The sequence below is a fragment of the Panthera tigris genome, chromosome A2 (assembly GCF_018350195.1).
Source record: "Panthera tigris isolate Pti1 chromosome A2, P.tigris_Pti1_mat1.1, whole genome shotgun sequence".
In the NCBI taxonomy this organism is placed as follows: Eukaryota; Metazoa; Chordata; class Mammalia; order Carnivora; family Felidae; genus Panthera; species Panthera tigris.
The window spans coordinates 103,665,360-103,687,279 of NC_056661.1; the positions used below are offsets into that span (position 1 = coordinate 103,665,360).

A 21,920-nucleotide genomic window follows, 5' to 3' on the forward strand; every position below is an offset into this window, starting at 1 on the left:
TCTGGTTCTATGCTGACAGCTCAGAGCCTGGAGACTGCTCCGAATTCAGTGCCTTTCTCTCTCTCTCTCTCTTTGCCCCTTCCCTGCTCATGTTCTGTCTCTCCCTCTCTCAAAAATAAACATTTGAAAAAAAGTTTTTTTTAAATAGGAGACAGTGTCACTTGTGACACTGAGAGAAAATTTGCTCAAGTATTGCATAATTCAACTGGAGGATAATGAAATCTTTCTCAGCAGCAACAAGAAAGGACCCCATCCTGGAGAGTAAAGAATGATCAAAGTGTCTGCCATGATACTGAGTCTCTGTAAGTAATAAAAGCAAAACCAAACTGAACTGGGAACAAATCCTCATCTTGTAAAAATGCCTCGTAGTATGGTAAGTATTGGAAGAGGTACAATCTGGCCCTTTTTCTCTTTCCTTTATTCCCATCCTGGAAGGGGGGGAGGGTGTCACATAATTGAATCTGTATCAGTACTGATAAGATTTCCAACCCTCTTACTGACAAGAAATAGGTAGCCAGGGGCCCAGACCCACAATACAAAACAGATGAACATAGGGGAAGGGAAGCAGAAATAATATAAAAATAAGGGAGAGGGACAAAAAATAAGAGACTCTTAAACACAGAGAACAAACTAAAGGTTGCTGGAGAGTTTTGGGTGGGGATGGATGGCCAAATGGGCAAGGGACATCGAGGAAGACATTGGTTGGGAGGAGCAGTGGGTGTGATACATAGGAGATGAATCACTGGATTCTAGTCCTGAAATCATTATTGCACTATATGCTAAGTAACTTGGATGTTAAAAGAAAGAAAGAAAGAAAGAAAGAAAGAAAGAAAGAAAGAAAGAAAGAAAGAAAGAAAGAAAGAAAGAAAGAAAGAAATATGGAGGGACACTACACATTCTTTTGGAATTAATGTTAAAGGAAATCTTATTAATATGATAAAGCCTATAATTCTTTCATTTTGATGCAGATCATAGATGTGCAGTTTTGTTCTCTAAGACTTCTGATCGATTTCTTGGGTGTTCAGAAAAATTTGATATTTATCTAGCTGTGCTTGAGGGAGGAGTCAAGGTTAGGGTCTCCCTACTCCGCTGCCATCTTAACCCTCCTCTCAAAAGCATCTCTTATTGTGACTTACATCGAAGAGTCTTAAATCGGTTTTTGTTATAAAATTCATTTGTTTGATTCTTTAAAGTTGTATTATCTTCTAGAAGGAAACTAGAATTTTACGACATTCATGACAAACCAGGATTACACGGCCTCATATAAGAATTATAAATATTGCTCATCTAGAAGAACTTGGAGGTCCTGCCTAGTGAGTGGGTTTTCTAGGTAGGTAGACTTCACAACTCTAGCTCATCATACCTTCTTTACATGAGGAGGGGCACGATGTCCAGTCACTATATGGTGTCACAATACAGTCCTTCCTACAAGGAAGCAGACAGGGTCTCACCGTTTCAGGTCGAAGGCTTTCAGGACACCTAGAAAATGCAGAGGGAAATTACTAGGCCTCTTTAGCAACCCAGAAAACTACGTAATTTGATGTCTTTAAGTCTTTCATTGCTAAAATTGCTAAAGAGTCACTAATCTATATTATTTAAATTCCAGGAGCCTGTCTGCTTTTGATAAGAACTGTATAACTAGATTATTTCTTCCAAATTAGACCTCAAAAAGTTCTCAAGGAAGGATATATAAATTTAATAATAGTAATTGTGCTATTAGAACAAAATATAATTTACCTTATCCCCTTATAATAATCTTTCTATTAAAAAATATTTTCTAACGTGCTCTATAAGAAATTTATGGGAATTCAAATTACCAATTTAAGAACTAATTCTACATCTTCGTATAGGTAAATAAGCTTATTGCTGATTATGTTTCCAGGTTATTCTATGCTTTATTTTCACAAAATATGTGTAGCATAAATTTATAATGGAGTATATTCAATACATAGTGCATGCTCAAAAATGATACTATATTTACAGCTATATATTTCATAATAATAACAAAATAATAAAAGTGTACAGATCATTAGGATAGGCAGTTTTTCCTTTAGTCCTGGTTTCATTTAGTATCTCTATTCTAAAGAATTATGGAATTTTAAATATTTTTATAAGTTACAATATGTTTTGGACCAAAAGAGTAAATATAAATAAATCAAAGATAGCCGATCAATTTAAAGAAAAATAAAACACCATTCTTGACAAATTATAGTAAAATTAATCATCTTAAAAAATACAGTAAAAATATTTATTAGGGACATGAGAAAGATTATGATCCAATATACTAAAATGTCTTTTTTTTTTGAAATGTCTTACTTTATATAAGCTTTTGCACTTTTTATAAGATAACTTTAGGAAGGTGATGTAAGTTTTAAGTATACTTTTATATACTTAAATGATTTTTCAATTTCCCAATTCTTCTCTGTATCTTCAAGATCTGATTCTACTATTGGCGGTCAAATGTTAATCACTAGCATTAACACTAGAAGAAGAGGTATATTAAGGACAACACAACATAATAGCATAAATCATATGACTAAAAGTAACTTCCTGTTCTGATTCCTAAGAAGTTATCTTTTGATGTCATATAAATCTTTGACAAAGAAGCTAAGAGGCAGAGAAGAAATAAACTGAACAACTAGTATTACTGTTGCTGGAATAACTTGGCAAATTAGTGAAAAATGGGATTTAAAAATTCTATGGGAGAAGCCAAATTTTCTGTAGGTCAGGATAAATTATCTTTTAACAAGTAAGTTAATCAGGATTTCAGAACTGAAGTATGAGTGAAAAAATATCAACATCATTAATCTCCTTCCCATAATTTCTTTACTGCACTTTGCTGACAGTTCACTTTTTATATCACTGTATTATAATAATTTATCTACATATCCCATCTCATACATAAATATTATGTTCTATTCAATTATACAGATATATGCTTTCCCCTTTCACTCTGTAACACTAGGGTTTATTTGGAAGTGGATTTAAAAATTATATATGACTCAACATTTCAAAAAAAAAATCTCCTTGTTGAGGATAACCTTGAATTTTCATTTAACAAAAATGTCTATTTATTTATTTACTTTTGAGACAGAGAGACAGAGAGAACATAAGCAAGGAGATGCAGAGAGAGAGGGAGACAGAGAATCCAGTAGAGAGCCTGATGTGGGACTTGAACTTGTGAGTCACCAGATCATGACCTGAGCAAAATCAAGAGTTAGATGCTTAACTGACTGAGCCACCCAGAAGCCCCAACCTTGGATTTTCCTAATTGCTATGACTACTCAAAGTCATGGACAACAAAGAAGTTTAGATGAGAGTCACAGAAGTTAATGAATTGTTACAATTGAGATTATAAATCACTAGAATTTTAACTTAACCTGCATTCTTAGGAAATAGTATATGGCAAAACCCCACCTATGATACTGTTAATTCTTGTGAAATTATGCAATTATTGATTAGTATTATTGGGAGCACTCCTTTGCAATGAAGCAATTTTACAACTCTAATAATAAGAGAACAGGGGCGTCTGGATGGCTCAGTCAGTTAAGCTTCTGACTCTTGATTTCAGCTCAGGTCATGATCTTGTGGTGTGGTTTGTGAGTTCTAGCCCCTCTTGGATCCTCTCTCTCCCTCTCTCTCTGCCCCTCCCCCACTTGCATGCATGCTCTCTCTCTCCCTCTCCCTCTCTCTCCTCAAAAATAAACATTAAAAAAAATAATGGGAGAGCATTACTCAGTTGTGAGCTCTTCAAATTTTAGCCCTTTTATAAATCAATGGAACTTACAGTGTTATCGTTGACAACCTCCAAAATTCTGTTTTAGTTTAGAAATATCCACAGCAAGATACTTGGCTAACTGTGGAGAACAAAATTACTAACAACAAAGCTGTTAAGTGAACACACAAAGATAAATTATACAGCCTAGATTACATCCAATAAAATGAATTCAGACTTCCTTTGGTGAAGCAATTGGTTCAGTCAACATGCTTCTTTTCTCCTTTGTACTGTTTGTATTTAGTGTTTGTGGTTTAAATCAAGGAATTGATTTCCCCCCAAATCTTATTCAAGGTCAAATTAAACAGATGTGATAGGAGTTGAAGTTTGTTACTCTGAGGATAGATAAGATCAATAACATTGATTTTACCATTGCAGAGTAATCTGTTTTATTAAGAGGAGTTTAAAACAATGTTTTTATTTGCATTTTTGTTTCAAATGCCTTGCACTGAAAAGCATTCATTGAATTTAATCTAGCTTTTAGGGATAAAGGCAGTAACACTTTCTTTCGAATTCACAGCATTTGCTTAATTTTTCAGAACTTTAATGGCAAAGTAAGTGCATTTAATTTAACAAATCTATACATGTATCCAGGTCATTGAATAAAGGCTGCAAGGGCAAAGCAAAGTTTTAATGGATTATTGTGGTGGTTTGACATGGGGCTACAGGATACCCCTCCTATTGAATGATTTAATGACATTAATCCATCAGGCTCTTTCATACTTAAGTTTATATGCATGTATATTAGTGCTTGGCAAAAACAGTTTGGAACTTGTATAAGCGAGGAAAATATCAACAGCAATGTTTGCAAAGTGATTAACAGTAGAACAGGAACAGAGTGAGTTTACTCATAGCAGATTGGCATGATAGCCCTCAATCCTGTGCCCGGTTGCTCAGGTTATAACCCTGGGCAGGGAATATTTCTACCTCCATACTTGTCCCAGCAAGACCCAGAATCCTCAGGATTTGGCACTTCTGCCCCTACTGTTACTGGCAGATAATTTTAATATGCTGCACGTTAACTTCCTGGGTTAGATTCATCACAACTTTAGCGTTATTTCTATTAAAGTATTGGTTTGGGGCTACCAATTAAGGATGTGGAACAGTTTCTCAATTTATTCAAGTCTTCCTGGCATATCTTTTCTAATATTTTCAGAATATCAAATTACATAGTCAAATAAAGTATGGGGCAAAAATATCCTTAATGTGTGGAATCCTGGCCAGGTAAAAACAACTCCTAATAGGAATATTATTTATGCCCTGAAGTTTTTCATACATCAGGTACATTATCATTTCCTTAAAAAACACTAGGAAGGATCTCAAATTTTTAAGAGAAAATAATACTTTCTAAGATTTATTGAGTGCTCACATGACTATTTTTTGCATTAAATCCTTTCAATAAACATTGAAAACTAAGGCCAGAATCAGTTAAGTAGCATGCTAAAGGTGACACATCACAGTTATACACCTGGACAAGTATTTGGAAATTATGGACATTTTTAATACCAATGCAAAATTGACTGGTTTTACTTTGCGTGTTTCATATGGCTAAGAAGATATGAATTCCAAAAGATTTATGCTAAGTCTCAACAGATAAAAGTGTTTCTTTCCCCTTAAAGGGATACATTTTTAGAACTAACTTATTAATTTTCCCAAATTGATTAGCTCAGTTATGCCATGACACGTTTCTTCATTTTATATTTTGCACAAGGTAGGTATACTATGTCAACTCTCTAGTTCTTTGTCCTCTCTCTCTAGCAAATTGCTTGCCTGGTTATTATACTACTTGTAACCACAGTGAGAAACGGATGGTTTTTCTACTTATCATAACACTCATCCTATCCCACGGCTCTCTCTTAGAAGTAAATGGCTTATTCATTTAACCATTAAAAGATGTAATAAGTTTGGCCTCAGTATTTTTGATATAGTATTTTCCAGGGGAAATGAAAGGCAGATCATAGAATGCTACAGCCCAATTAAACTAGACCGGCAGACTCCACAGCCTACGGGTACATGGGAGGTCATGGACCATCTGCACTGTTAGGACTTCATATACGGTCATTATCGATCAGTCAGGCCCAGAGCAAGCACTTCCCTCACTGCCTCACTAGCTTCATAAAAGGAGAAAGCGCTACTAGAAAAATGAAAGTAGATAGCACAGAGAAATACTTCTACGGAATTCATAGATCCCAGGCACAAGATTCCAGAGCCGTTAGAACTTTGTTAGTGGCTGACGTTCAAAACAAACAAATCTTACTCTTGAGGACAGGTGTGACAAGCATCAAAATGCTCCATTTCATGAAGCAAGTGAAGCCTGAGCCAATCCCCTGCATGGTTGACCACAGTATTTACTGCTGTCATTCTGAAGCCCTTACTTTTTTGGTCCCACTTGGCCCACATTGACCCGCACACAGATGACTTTTCTTGTCTGCATGCCCACGGAGCAAGAGGCCTCCCCATTCCAAGTTGTAGTTGTGTTGAAGGACGATACGGAAGTGTCCTCGATGCACTGGCCCCAGGGGCCAGTCTGCCAGTGGTACACAGTACAGGGATGCTCATTACAGCTGCGTACCTCTTGCAGAGCACTGCTATTTGGACAGTGAACTCCACCTATAAAAATGAACAAAGAGGATTAGATATGGTGCTAACAGGAAACTTACTGTTCTCTTTTGGAATTAACGATAACAATGATACCCGCCATTTATTAGCACATAGCATGTGACCAGCATGCTGCTAGGAAGGCAAATTACATATTAATCTTACGTCATTTGGCATCCTCCAGGTTAAAATTTAAGCTATACAGTATACATGGTATTTGCCTGCGGTGGGGGGGGGGGGGGGAACTATGGAGCACCTTAAAGAGAGAGGCCATTGTTCTCCAGAGAAGCTGAAAATGAGGTACAAATGGACCCTATGGATTGCTGGCCCAGGGAAATGGGGGCACTGAGACTCTGTGCATGGTGAAAACCCAATGTGTTCTCAAATGTTATCTTCCAAATTGAAAATCAAATACGTGTTTTGAAGTATTGCTTCTTTTAATACATTAGGCATTTGGGCAATTAGAAACAGGTTTTTTTTGCTTTTTTTGTTTCTTTTCTTTTTTTTTTAATCAGTTGATGCTGTCTGATCTTCTACAGCATTACTGGGAAAGCCACATAGTAATGATAGTACCATATTTATTCAAATCTAAGATGTCACTGGCTGAGAGATATACCATCATTTTATTCCTCAAAGAAAGAGCAATGGCTACAAGTTAAACTATGATACATTGCTTTCTTTTCAATCCTATTTTTTACTGATGCTTATTGAAATCCATTTGTATGATTTATTTACATTTAAAAAAAATATATCACTTGATTGCATACATTAAAAGGGAAGACATTCCTCAATCTCATTTTCAGAGTCCAAATCTCTTGAGTCACTTTTTAACTCACACGAATCCAAGTTTGTTCTCCTATACAGAACCATCATCCTGTTTCAAAAGTGTTGATGATGTAGGATTTCTTTAAAAAGAGTACTCCCTGTTCTTTCCAGGTCTTTCTTCCCATCTCTAAGTTTTGATGCTGTTGCATTCTTAACTGCACCAGAAGTTGTCAACAAAAGATTTAAGCAAGCAACGAAGAATGGTTCTTTGCTGTTTTTATTTTTAGCAGATATATCATGGAATTGCTATTGTCACCAGGAATAACAACACAATTCACATGTACTAGCAATGACAACTATGTTATAACTTCTGTCTGGCTATAGTGGTTTTAAAACGCATCCATTGTAAGATGTAATAATTACAGAGATAATAAAAGGTAAAAGGGATACATCTTTTAATCAACAGAATATGGTGTGAAGTTATCATTTTGGAACCATTTTTTATGTGCTAGCCTTGTTATAAGTACTCTGTATGTGGGACATTATTTTATACCCCAAACTGCCTTACAAGTTAAAAATTATAAGGTGAATGAACTAAGGCAACTTAAATGACGTAACAGTAACAGTTAAGAATTTATGGAGCTCAGTGTCTTACCACTATGCTATTTATAATGCCAATTATAAAAATAAAAAGCTTTGTATCATTAAAAGCAGAGTCGGGGAGCAATTTCTTGCTTACTTTATTGACAATTTAATCAATTTGAACTTATGTAGCCTCTGAATTTTATTTTAGGGGCAGAAAATACCTGGTTGTTAAATAAGAAAAGGTGATTCAATAGCTAGTGATCCTAACAGGGAAGACAACTCCAAAATTTGAGATGCGGGTAAAAGTCATAAACAAAACCACACTCCAAGATGATCTTCAGTTACCACTTCACTTATAATTAAGGGCATCCCTCTAATTCAGCAAATAAATCAGTAGGCAGTTTATATGAGAATTTAACTGCAATTCAGAATCACTTATACAGTGGTGAACATGGGATCAACATCAGAATGAAGTAGTATTTCGTTAATGTCCCTGCTTCATGATGGTGAAAACATCTGTCACAGATCATAGCCTATCCTCCATCACACAGCTCAGTGACCCTGGCAGCCTCTGAAAAGAAGTTTAGGATTTGAATAGGAATGGATTCTAAAACATACTAATTGGATCGGGGAGAAGTAAATGAGCACTCTTATTACCCATTCCCTGAGGCTCTAGATTTATCCAATCTTCTCTCTCAGACAAACACATGCTAATTATAAACATTCATATTCACATTTTAGGCAACCATTTTAACCATACCTTAAATTTAACAGTGAAATTATTGATCTACAAAAAAAGTGTTTCTTTATTTACCTCATTTTTACTGTGAGTGTATGTATGTTGTTTAAACTGTGATTCCAAAACTCCTCAGTTGTTTTTGACATTGGAATTGACTGGTTGGCTTTGGAACAAATGATAAGAAAAAAACTTCTACAACATCAGTGTAACGTGTCGAGGAACTGCAAGATGGTTGTTAAGTTTACAGACATAAAGGCTATTTATTTTCTTGCCCCAATCCACATTAAAGCCACATCAGCAGCTTTGGACTGGTGTCAGGATACTCACACAGATAAGCCCCAATGTGTTCGTAATTAGAATGACGATACGGGAATTTTGAAAGCATGGCTTGGGGTAATCAGTCATTGCAGCATCCGTTCTGTTGTTTTGGGAATAATTTTACGGTAGAAAAATTGATAGATATAATATTGAATTTATTTATTATTTATGGGAAGATCTAATTCCAGACATGTGGAATATTTCCATAGTACTGGGGAAATTATAAAATGTCACCCATGACAAAATTAGTGATAAATGGTATTCTTAAAAAAATCCTCTTATACATAAAAATATATGCTTCATACTAATGTGACTATTTAGGCTTTTTATCATTTTGGCAAGTGGACAGACTTTATATTACTTTGATGAAATTCTACTATATAAAGAAATGTCCATGTTCATATAAAAACACCAACTACTATATGCGAAACGTCTCTAACAGAAATGAAAAAGTAACTTTTCCTCCCCACATCAAGTCCCTAAAAGCTGTGTTAACATACATTTGAACAGAGCTATGGTGTTCCTGGGTTTCTGGCTCTGACATTGAAGTTCTTACAATTTAAATGGCTAAAAAGACTGAAAAGATAAAGGAACCTTGTTCAAAACATTAATACAAGTGTATTGAGTGTTATAGTAGGCAATGTTTATATCCAATGCTTCAAGAGATACCTAGCGGGGTTATAAATAGTTTTTGCTGCTCTCAAGGATCTTATAATGCAGTGGGGGGAAAGTAGTAGGCATAGGCAAACATACAAATGGGTATAATTTTAGTCAGAATATAGTAATGTTAAAAGAGGTAGTATAATTGGGATTCAAAAGTACAGATTCCATTAGTTTTGGGGTGACTAAAAAATGCCTCGGGTAGAAGGCAATGAGATGAGTTTTGAAGGAGTGGGATTTTGACAAGCAGAGTTCTGGGAAGGGAGAGAAAAAAGGGAAAATTTTATTGAAGCAGAAGAAAAAATAAAAGGAATACAGACACATATGATTTTGGGAATTTGCAATATTGATACCGTCCATTAGGGTGCAAAGTTCACACAGAGAAGGAACTGGCAGTCAGGATAAGGAAGTGGACCGGGTTCCTGCTAAGTGACTATTAGTGTACTATGAATTATAGCTTTAAAGTGATCGTAGTTTTTACTGCTTATTGCATCCCAAAACCCTTTGACAGCAGACCACCTCTAAGTGAAAAGCACATTGGCAGTGGCAGGATTTCGGGGAACTGAAATGGAAGAATGTTAGCCAGAAAGAACCTCAGAAGATTCTGCTGTAGCACACCATCTCTACTCCTTTTCCCCTTTGTTTTTCCTTGCAGAAAGAGATAGAAGACTTCCCACCATGGAGTCTGCATAAATCTTGTTTGGTGGTTATGGAGGGACATACCGACACAGCACTCCTGTTTCAAAGTCTAGAATGGGAGGGTGAGGAAGCGACAGCACTTTTACTTAGAAGGCAGAATTATGTGTGGATATACCTAGATAATGGATCCTGAGTTCTTCAGATTTGTCCAGGAATAAAAATGCTCCCTGGCCCTTAGGATTAAAATCCTTTAACTGTGAAAACCCCAAGTTAAAATATAAATATTCCTCTACCCAATGTTTTGTACTTTAAAATACAATTTTTGAAGACTGCTAATTATTTGTGAAAAAAATTGGCACAACTCTATTTTAATTTGCATCTATTCTCCGTATGTTTAAAGCAGGTGTAAATACACACTAAAATTTGGCTGATGAAATTATCATATCAGGTCATTTTGAACTTTGCAAAAAAAAAAAAAAGCTCATTTCTTGCTGTGTAAGGATAATTAACTATATAATGAGACTTAAGTTGTTATTATACTCAGTGGAAAACATTTTGAAAATCATGTTTTCTTTTTAAGCTAAGTTTATTAAGAGATCTGCAACATGGGTTCAAAAAATTCGGAAGGCTATAAATCTAACATCAATTTTTAATTTATTATTCCAATTCAACATACTATTAGTTATATTAAAAATATGCCAGGATGAAGTGTTAAAACATTGCTTCCTTTTAGATCTTTCCACATCATTTTTTTTTTCAGGGCTAAGAGCATCAGCACTTTTATCCCCACACTGGGTGGCTAGGCCTGAGACACCAACGAATCACTCTATAAAACTCAGAGGAAACCATGAGCTAGTGCAAGTCCAGGGAAAAGGGTCAAGGTCACATCAAATGGTCACTGCTATCAAAACAACCCTGGTTGTACACTTTGGCTACCACCTTGTGGCCAGCAAACCAGCGCATATTGAGGGCCTGGATGGCCTTGTGAGCCAAAGAGGCAATGGAAAACTCCAGAAAAATCTTGGCATGATCTCTGCATCCTTTTCCTTGCATAATTTTAAAGAAGCTTTGGGACCCACCCAAATATACAGTTTATCCAATAGAAGGAAGATTTTTACCTCAAGGTATCATACAAATCTAAAAAGACAAATTCCAATTTTATTTAACCAGAAGTCAAGGCTTAGGAAGCTACACACACACACACACACACACACACACACATACACACTTATTTTTTTAAGTTGAAAAAAATATTTTTATTTTCTTCAGTATATTAACTACCTATCTCTAGTTGCTACCATTTGTATTTGCTTTCCAAATGACATTTGGATAAGAATCATTTTATGACAATTTTTGTGTATTGCCGATAATAGGTTACAAAGTGTTCCTCAAGACATGCACACACCATAAGAAGACGAAGTAAATCAAGGGTAAGACCAGGAGCTAGCACTCCTTTTTCTAGCACACAGGATTATATTCCCGGCCCACCTTGCCATGATTGAAATGAGGTTCAACTTCAAGCTGTGATTATATGATTTGCTTTGCCAATCAAATGGCAGTAGAAATGATATGTCACTTCTGGATGGAAGAATTTAATGCTGATGCTCTGAAAGCAGCAGAGAGACTCTTCAACTCTTCTTCCACTGGCATGGGGATGAAGACGTAGGTCTTCATATGGAGGTTCAACACTCCAATGCAGACTGTCTTAGTAACTTACCCAGCACCACAGCAAAATTCCCATAAGGAAGAAATAATTTCTCTTGGAAGGTTTTGAGCTTCTCAGCTGTTTGTTACTGCAACACAACTTGGGCTGCTCTAATTAATACAAGAGGTTGTGTAGTCTTCAGCATATAATGTTTAACAGTGAAGTTATGACTGAGGTAAATAAAAATGTATCTTTTATTTTGTGAAGCAGCATTTATTTTGTAAATCCAGATAAATACTTTGCACACAGATTTGTGTGTAAATCTGGATAAATACTTTGCACATGGATTTGCATAGAAGTTATTTCACTAGAAAACTATATGTCTAAGCATACAATATATAATTCTAATAATGTGACATATATTACTATATGTCTAAGCATGCAATATATAATTCTAATAATGTGACTTTTCCCTTATTGTTATCATAGTAATTTTCTGATTTAGAAAATGAAGAAAATTCATGACACATACAAAACATTAATTCTTGGGGAATAACAGAAAGACCTACTTTTGTGTAAAATTATAAAGGGTTTCCTACTTAGCAGGGTAACACATTTTAAAACTTCATACAAACTTCTTAAATAATTTCAAAAATAGCTCAAAATTATGAGACTTTTTGTGAAAGAGAAAATATGTTTCAGTATCCAGCAAATAATCGGTACTAAATAGTTTTTAAAGGACAGATTCTTCATTAAATATCTCATATAATTATACAAGTTTCTGTAGCTGTTATTAAGAGACAAACATCAGCAGATTCCCTACTGAAAGTTTCCTCTATGGTTTCCACATAAAATTATGTTTTGAATTCATGCCTTTATGATTTACTCTATAAACATCTATAATTTTCCAGCACAGCTTGCTTATGACACAGCTACTAGACTTAATTAAAAATTATCGAAGTCTCACCCTTTCAAACTAAGAAGATGATACATACCAAAGAGCAATCATAAATTTCTGCCTTTAAAGCATTTCATGACCTTTCAGTGTGAAGCATCATGTCTATAGAAATAATGATCTGGTGAGTTCTGCAAGCATGGCAAAATCTCTGCCATGTGACTCACGGGGCAAAAAGTCACTCATTACTAGTCACACAGCAAGTGTCTGCAGAGTATAATAGATTTATAGGAAGCACAGTGACCACAGATCTAATTCTAATGAAGTCCAAGACATAATCTGAGCTGATAGAGTTTGAAGTCCGAATATAATCTATACAAGGTTAGAGTTATTGTTTGACAAGACAAGGAATATGACTTTCTAAAAGGTTCTATCTTCTTGTTTGGTTCCATGATACACTATTTTAGGGGGTTGCAAACAGTTAAATTTATATTAAGGTGACTGGAAAAGGTTTTTGGACACTTTAAAGACAATTATAAATTTTCCTACGGGTTGACTGTGTCAAACATGCTAAATTTTTCTCTCATGTCTTAAGACCAAGGTAGTTATATTTTTGCATAGCTATTATATTCACAGACAGCAAGTTTGGCCAAAGGAAAACACCGTCAGGTTTCCATCACGAAAATGTTTCACAAATACAAAAATAAAACTGGCAGCATAAAAATTCCTCCCTAATCTATTATTTGGGGGTATACACACAGAGAAACACATGCATGCTACAAATAGAAATCATTATTTACATGTGCTAAATGGGAACGAGGAGAAGACTCATTCAGCTTGATAATGTTTCAATAATATGTGCCTATATTCTTGAGACAGAACATGCCTTAATGTGATAGAACTTGATGACTTCTATGTTTTCCTTACTCCTATGATATTCTCAAGAATGGCAACATTAAGTATAACATATCACCCAGTCACACAGAGGCCGAATTAGCATTTGGATGTAAGCCTGAGAGACAATTACCAAGAGCCTTGTATTTCTCTACAATAAAGCTTATACAAGTCATGTATGAATTTATAACACAGCATGTTTTATTTCCCCAGTAGGATGAGGTGATTAAGGAGCAGCCTATTTTAAAAATGAACACAATCAGGGGGACCTGGGTTGTTCAGTCAGTTAAGCGTCTGACTTTGCCTCAGGTCATGATCTCACGGTTTGTGAGTTCAAGTCCCGTGTCAGTCTCTGTGTTGACAGTTCAGAGCCTGGAGCCTGCCTGCTTCCATCCTGTCTCCCTCTCTCTCTCTGCCCCTCACCCACTTGTGCTTTCTCTCTTTCTCTCTCAAAAATAAACATTAAAAAATTGTTTTTTAAATGAACGCAGTCTACATATATGAGACTTCTGGATCTTAGAACCTATGTTCAGTAACCTGAATGGCAGACAATACATGTAATTTTTAGTCAACCAATAGCTGTGCTAGTGTTTCTCTAAAAACAAACAAACATAAAAACCAAATAATAAAAATCCCACCTTTACTATTGAACATATATGCCTATTTATGAGAAGGTAGAATGAGATTTCAAAAGCAAAAACTGACTACTGAAATAGAGAAAAATAATCAAACCTGACATCTGGAATTTGGGGAGCCTCTTTCAGACTTCTTCCCAGGTTTACCATTTAAACTGGAAAGCAATTATTAGGAGGGTGGAAAGGCAATGTGAGTTTACTTTTAAGAGTCTTTCTTCTTTTATTAAGGATCTATTTTCAAGATTAACTTTGGGGAATGGGAGTAAGTTGCTAAATATGTTAACAGATATTAAATTTCCTTGATTTCTGGGATTCTGGAAGTAGATCTCCGGAAGATTTTTGTAGAGCATCACCTCAACCAGGGAAGACAAAAAAAAAAAAGGGTTGGGGGGGCACGCCAACTTTTGGAAGGAATCCAAATCCCTCGTGAAGCTGGTGGCCAACCTTACCTTCATCACCGGCATAGGCCAGAATAGATCGTGCTCGTATCTGTTTCCCTTCTGTGGTTTTCCCCGAGCAGGTGTGTGAGCAGGAGGACCACGCAGACCACATGCTGAGCACACAGTCCTTTGGGCATGGGGCATAACAGGCCACAGGGATGGGGAAGATGGCATCTCTACACAGCTGTCTGTCAACTTCTTCTCCTGGGGAAGACATCACCACGAACAATCTATCATTTTTTAAATAAATGTAAAATGAGCAATTGCAACCAGATGGGCACCAAGATAAATGAGGTTATTTTGTTCTTAGTTAAAAACAAAGCTAAAACAAAGCGTACTACAGCCAGATGTTAAAAGAACACTAGGAGTAAATATATATCCTTCAGCGGAGCTTCTTTTATTATCAGAAGCTTAGGTGTGTCAATCAAGCACAGCGCTGAAAGTGTTTTTATACTACAGATACCAACCTGGTAAGTGATTTTTGTATTTATAATATTAACCTTGCAATAAGGAGCATCAATGAATTATGTTCCCCTCTTTATGGCATTGCTGGAAATGAGTCATCATTTACAGATAACAACTCTATCCATAACATGTACCATATGTTCTCATGAACCAACTCAGGTATCTCTATTTGCAAACTCTCTGTTTCACAGGGAGTTTATTTTTGTATGATTGGCAACCTTTTTCTTTCATAAAAAAATATTTTGTTAGTTGGCAATAGCCAGGAAATGTGAATAATAGGATAACACTATAAGCCCACTACTTAAGGTGGGCCTGATGGGAAAGGGGGAGAAACACGACAGAGTAAGCAAATGGCAGAAGATGTTATCACTCCTGTGCTGAAAACTCTTCAGAAGTTTCTTGTTGCTCTTAAGATAGAGATGAGCAATTTAATACTTTATAAGACCTCAAACGACCTGGCTGTGGTTTCTCTTCCCAGCTTTATCTCACTCCACTCCCTCCCTTACCCTGGGAGCTCTACAGACTGGCACTCATTTAGTATTTGTTGAATGAATACAATGAGATATACAAAAGGCCAATGAGAAAAAAAATGTTGTTGAGGTTAATAAATGCCAAAGATAACCAAAAGAATTACAAAAAATGACCAAAATAGAAGATGAAATGAACTCTATGGCTTAGTTGGTTAATGTCAGGTGCTAATGACGTCAATGGAACAGAGTGAAACGAAACACAAACAACCAAAATTTCATCTACTATTTTGCCACAAAATATGACCATAATTCTAGATGACTCTCTCAGAACGTGTGCCTTGGGCCATTATGCTTTCAGGGGAGAAAGAGTGACTGATTGTGCTATTCTTCTTTGCTGTTAGAAAAACAACTCAGAGCTGTTTGTCACTAATGGAAGGTCAGGAGCATCGTGTTAATGTACAGCCTTTTATTCATATATTTGAAAAACAAGACAAAAAATCAAACATCGATTGGAAATGCCCTAACATGTTAATAGCTACTAGTTTTCAGGGCTTTAAATCATTAGACACAATCAGAAGTCAAGTGGAATGTTAACAGCCATTACTTTGCAAGGTTTTAAATTATTAGATTTGCTCACTAGTAAGACTCACTGAAACGACAATTGGACTCATCATTATATCGTTCATTTTTCTTTAGTTACTATGATCTGTGTGATCTCTTTTAATTCTGCTTTTATTGGCTTTAGGGTTTGGCCTATCTCCCAGTAAAACACTATGAAGACAGACTGTAGATTTATAGGTACTGAAGGTTCAGTACAAAAATCATTATAGTACAAGCCATTTAATATTCTTCAATTTACATAATAATGATGACTCTTTTTCCTAGTAGACTTTTTTTGAGTGCAAGAGGGGACTTGCATGTCTTATTTTCTTCACTGCCACTTTTAATGTTCCATCTACTCTCTTTTACTTTCATTTCTAGTATCCTGTGAAAAGTCAGGCAAGTTTGGGGCTACAGCCTACAGTCAGCCAGGAATTACAGTTTTATTTCTTCTCTAATAGTTACTTAATGATTTCTACTCAGAAAAATTTAACTCATTCTGCAACAATTGAACTGTGCTACATGTGTGTTATAAGATTAATTTGCATTAGCATAAATGATATATTTCTCTTTCATATAGCATAAACTTAAGGGATGCACAATTTGAACGCTTCTTACTTTACAAGTTATTCTTTTTTTTTCTTTTCTTTTCTTTTCTTTTCTTTTTTTTTTTTTTTTTTACAACCTCTGTCCGATACCTTATGTTAGCTCATTTTCATTCACCTTGTTCTGCTTAGCCAGGTGTATTTCTGGCCAGGCACAATCCTTCTAGAGTATGTCTCTTTTTTGTTTGTTTGTTTGTTTTTGAGAGTGAGAGAGGAGAGTGCTTGAGAGTGCACATGCTGGCATAGGAGAGGGGAGGGGCAGAGAGAGAAGGGGACAGAGGATCTGAGAGCCCCATGCGGGACTCCAACTCACAAACCCTGAGACCATCACCTAAGCCAAAGTTGGATGCTCAAGTGACTGAGCCACCTAGACAACCCCCCTTTTAGAGTACATTTTAATCCTCTGCAAAGCTATTAAGACTCACCTTGGATCCAACCTCCAAGATTTCCTTAGATTTCAGCCCTTACTTCACTCTCCCCAGCTTTGCCAGGTAAGCCCCTGACCCTGATTGCTCCCAGTTGCTTATCATTGTCTTGCATCCAAATAATTACATTATGTTCTAGCCATTATGGCTTTTTCCTCTCATCTCCTACAGATCAATCTCATCACTGCCTCAGGGCCTTGGCATCGTCTCTTCATTTTGTATGAAAATTTCAGACTTCCTCAGAGATTACTTCTCAATATTCGGGTTTTAGTTCAATTGTCTCCTTCCTGGAGGAGACTTAATTGATCATACACAAACTCACAGTGACTTCATTTTACTTTTGTTACATCTTTAATCACCATGGGAAACTTTTAATTAATTTTTTACAAGTTTATTTTCTGACCCTACCACTAGATTAAAAGCCCAATGAGGACAGGATCTTTCTCTCTCTTGTTATTTTATACTCAGAAACTAAAACAGTGCCTAGTACAAAACAGGCACAAAATAATCTTCCCTTAAATGAACAAATGAATTAATTTTAACCTGTTGTTATCAGGAAACAGAATGCTGGACTAGAATAACATGGATTTAAGTAAAGTATTTCTTAACTTGCCAAACATTCAAGTGCTCTAGGACTTGGTTAAAGTGTATTCAGTGGGTAGGCAGCATATGCACCAGCTGCCGTTTGCTAGAGATGCAGTCTCTCAGACCCCATCCACTGAATCATTATTTGCATTTTCTAAAGATCCCCAGGTGATGTGCATGTACATAAAATCTGAGAAGCACTATTCTAGGATTTTTCTGCCTTACTCCTCTTGTGTTTTGAATAGCACCATACTGCCTCTTGAAAGGGGCAGCTACAAATTCATCTGGATTACATACCTAACATCAATTGTTTCTCTGTGGAACTTCCTTTTATACTTCTCTTCATATAAGGTGTACTTAGAGGAAAACATTCATTCCGTGAATACTTACTGACTGCCCATCTTTTGTCAAGCACTGTACTATGAATATTATATACATCATCTCAGCTAATTGTCACAATGAGCTTTTTTTGAGGTATAATTGACATATAATATTGTATTAGTTTCAGGAGCACAACATAATGCTTCAATATTTGTATATATTGTGAAATAATCACCACAATAAGTCTAATTAACATCTGTTTCCACATACAGTTACAATTTTCTCAAGAGATAAAGACTTTTAAAATCTACTTTCTTAGTAACTTTCAAATATGCATTACTGAATTATCAACTATAGTCACCATGTTGTACATTACATCCCCATGATTCATTTATTATGTAACTGGATTTGGACCATTCACAACAACCTTCTTTTTTTTATGCTTATTTTATTTTACTGAGAGAGAGAGAGAGGCAGAGAGAGAGGGAGACAGAATCCCACGCTGTCAGCTGAGAGCCCAACCCCACAAACTGTGAGATCATGACCTGAGCTGAAACTAAGAGTCAGATGCCTAACAGACTGAGCTGCCCAGTCATCCCTACAATGACCTTCTGATACCGATATTAACATCTAATTTTTACTTTAAAGGGAAAAAAATGAAGATCAGAAAGTTTAAGCTTACTGTTTCAAAGAGCAGAAGTTTAACTAAAGAAGCAGAGATCTTAAATGTTTTCTAGTCAACTTCTAATCTACAGTTTTTTTAGAGAGAGTGCATGTGTGCATGTGAGCTGCAGGGGGTGGGGGTGTGGAAGGGGGGGAGATGGAGAGGGAGAGGCAGAGGGAGAGGGAGAGGGAGAGGGAGAGGGAGAGGGAGAGGGAGAGGGAGAGGGAGAGGGAGAGGGAGAGGGAGAGGGAGGGGGAGAGAGAGAGAGAGAGAGAGAGAGAGAGAGAGAGAGAGAGAGAAAGAGAGGGGGGTGGAGAGAGAATCCTAAGCAGTTTCCATGCACAGTGAAAAGTCCAACATGGGGCTTGATCCCACGACCCTAGGATCATGACCTGAACCTAAAACAAGAGCTCAGCGGACTAAGACACCCAGACACCGTGCCAATCAACTTTTTTTTTTAAGTTTATTTTTATTTTTGAGACAGAGAGAGACAGAGCATGAACGGGGGAGGGTCAGAGAGAGAGGGAGACACAGAATCGAAAGCAGGCTCCAGGCTCTGAGCCATTAGCCCAGAGCCTGACGCGGGGCTCGAACTCACGGACCGCGAGATCGTGACCTGAGCCCAAGTCGGCTGCCCAACCGACTGAACCACCCAGGCTCCCCCCAATCAACTTTTTTAAGTGGCATGGTAGTATGGAGAACTTGGGATGCCAAGAGAGTTACTAATGGATGAGTCTTTATCTACAAAGATGTCAAGAAACTGGCACTCTAAATTGTTTCTCAGTGCAAAGTGAAGCATAGGTGTGGCGGTATACTGTGTCAAATACAAAGAGTATGCATGTTGACATGTCCAAGGTTACCTATTTTGGTTTATAGCCATTGAAAAAATTACAATGGATCCGTGAAAATATAAAATTATTTAGATCCTTGACTTTGGTTTTGACAGGTGCTTTAATCAACTCAACTAACTGACCACTAACTGGAACCCTTAGGAAGTGTGCTCTCTCTCTCTGTCTCTTTTAATGTTTATTTATTTTTGAGAGAGAGAGAAAGTCAGAGTACAAGCAGGAGAGGCAGAGAGAGAGGGAGACACAGAATGTGAAGCAGGCTCCAGGCTCTGAGCTGTCAGCGCAGAGCCTGATGTGGGACTCGAACCCACAAACCACGAGATCGTGACCTGAGCCAAAGTGGGATGCTTAAACTACTGAGCCACCCAGGCACCCCTGAAGTGTGCTCTTTTAAGCTCAATCTCCAGGAGCACTCCAGGCACAAGTCATCAGGGAAACATTATGGAGGAAAGAAAAGTTGGGTTTATGGCTATCACAGGTAATTCCATAATTTGTCTTTCCACTTTCTATGAGTGTAACTTCTATCTTATTGTTCATATGAAAAGCGACCCGGAAAATAAAGTCACTATTTATTAGTGCTGCAGAAAATAACTTCATCCCTCCTCTTCACATTAAAACTTGTTTTTGATTGATAAACACTATTTTAATTAGATAAGAACTGTTTTGCATGACATTATTTCAGAGAATCTATGTACATATCCAAATATCAGGTTCATGTAAATTCTTTCCATATAGAAGAATGAAAATTTTACTGCTGAGCATTTGGGAAATTCTCTTTTTCCATATCTACTACCCTACTCTTATCACATTTTAAACTGCCATATGTCCCCATTATAGAACCTTTCGAGATTTTGATTATCTGAGTGTGCATCCAAATAAATCTGGGCAGACAGATCTAATGATCATAATAGTGAATGATGTGGTTCTACATTTCATGTAGGTGAAGACCAGTGCAACCTGGTTTGCTTTTTGTAGTCTTTCTGGGGATGATTTCTTAGCTAGGTACTAAACATGAAGTCATAAACTTTTAGAATCCTCACACTTGCCTTTGTATATTAAATATACTATATATTGTTTTTGGCATGCATTTACCAACATAAAAGTTTTAAAGGATTGGTTTATATTTATGAGACTTGTATTTTCCACCTATGAAGCTCTATATACCTTAACTAAACCTACAAAAATGTGTATTTCATATGAATTATATAACACAGAAAGAAGTAAATGAACCATTGTCTACATTTAAAACTTCTGCTTTATTTTGAAGCCTTAACTAAGCTTAACTAAAGCATATCTGGCTTAAACTTATATAAACTTATATAAAAGGTTGAGAAATAAAATGAATACACTTGGGTTTAGCTATTTTTATGAACTCAAAACAAGACTTCAATGTTTAAGTGGGTGCCTTCCTATCTCTTCACAAATACAGTTTTAAGAATATTTTTTAAAATAATTCATCATTTAATCAATTTAAACATGTATTTTGACATCTTTAAAGTAACCTCCAAATTTTCCCCTTGTTTGGTCTATTTCATGAAATTCACCAAACTCTTTCATGAACTCTTCTGAAATATCTCCTTTCATTCTACTGTGTTCCTATTATGAGGATAAGAGAATTGAACATCTGTTTGAAGTAATTACACTAAAAATTCATGACAATTTCCATAAAAATAAAACAAAATGAGAAGAATGATCAGACGATACACTTCTTTTTCTTAGTAAAAGTATATACTGAAAGTTTATTACATTCATTGTACTGGAGCTTAAACGTTATATAAAAGATAAATCTTGGTTTATGAAGGTTTTTATAGTTTCAAGGTTTTTATAGCTTAGGAGATGAGCAAAGAACACAACATTAATACAGTAAAAATATAATTAATTATATTTTAATGTAAGGTGTATACATGTTCAGCACTATTCCTTAATGTTCCTTGCATTATTCTCATTTCGTTTTAATCATAGAAATGTTCAGATTGTGATAGTTGACTTTCAACAGTCATGGTAGTACTATGTGCAGTGTACCTCCAGAAGGCATTGATGAATTGAAACTTACCAATGTAATGGACCTGAGAGGGGCATAAACAGAAAGGAGACATTAAAGCAGAGAGAAACCAGACACAGAGCCAAGGTTTTTAAAAAGCACACTATTTAGAAAGCCTCTAGTACCATATTTTTGGGATAGATTTTCCTTGGCAGACTTACACAAACTCTATAGCAATTCTGAGAATTATTATTGAGTTGTTGATGTCTTTTGTATTCTTCAGAAATTATCTTAAAAATTCATATTGACTTCTGATAGTGGCATTCATTATTTGTATATTTACATATTTATTGATAGCCAGTATAAAT

General features: G+C 36.1%; 1 protein-coding gene across 2 annotated transcripts in view; it reads right to left on the reverse strand.

Annotated features, from left to right (window-relative positions):
• Positions 1-21,920, reverse strand: part of THSD7A (thrombospondin type 1 domain containing 7A) — a 437,882-nt gene that overhangs the window by 91,887 nt on the left and 324,075 nt on the right. For both annotated transcript variants that reach the window (XM_042967298.1, XM_042967289.1), the window contains 3 exons: positions 14,598-14,792; positions 6,151-6,385; positions 1,364-1,479 (listed from right to left, as the gene is read on the reverse strand). In XM_042967298.1, the coding sequence (XP_042823232.1) occupies positions 1,364-1,479; positions 6,151-6,385; positions 14,598-14,792 (546 nt within the window). The remainder of the gene's footprint in view (positions 1-1,363; positions 1,480-6,150; positions 6,386-14,597; positions 14,793-21,920) is intronic.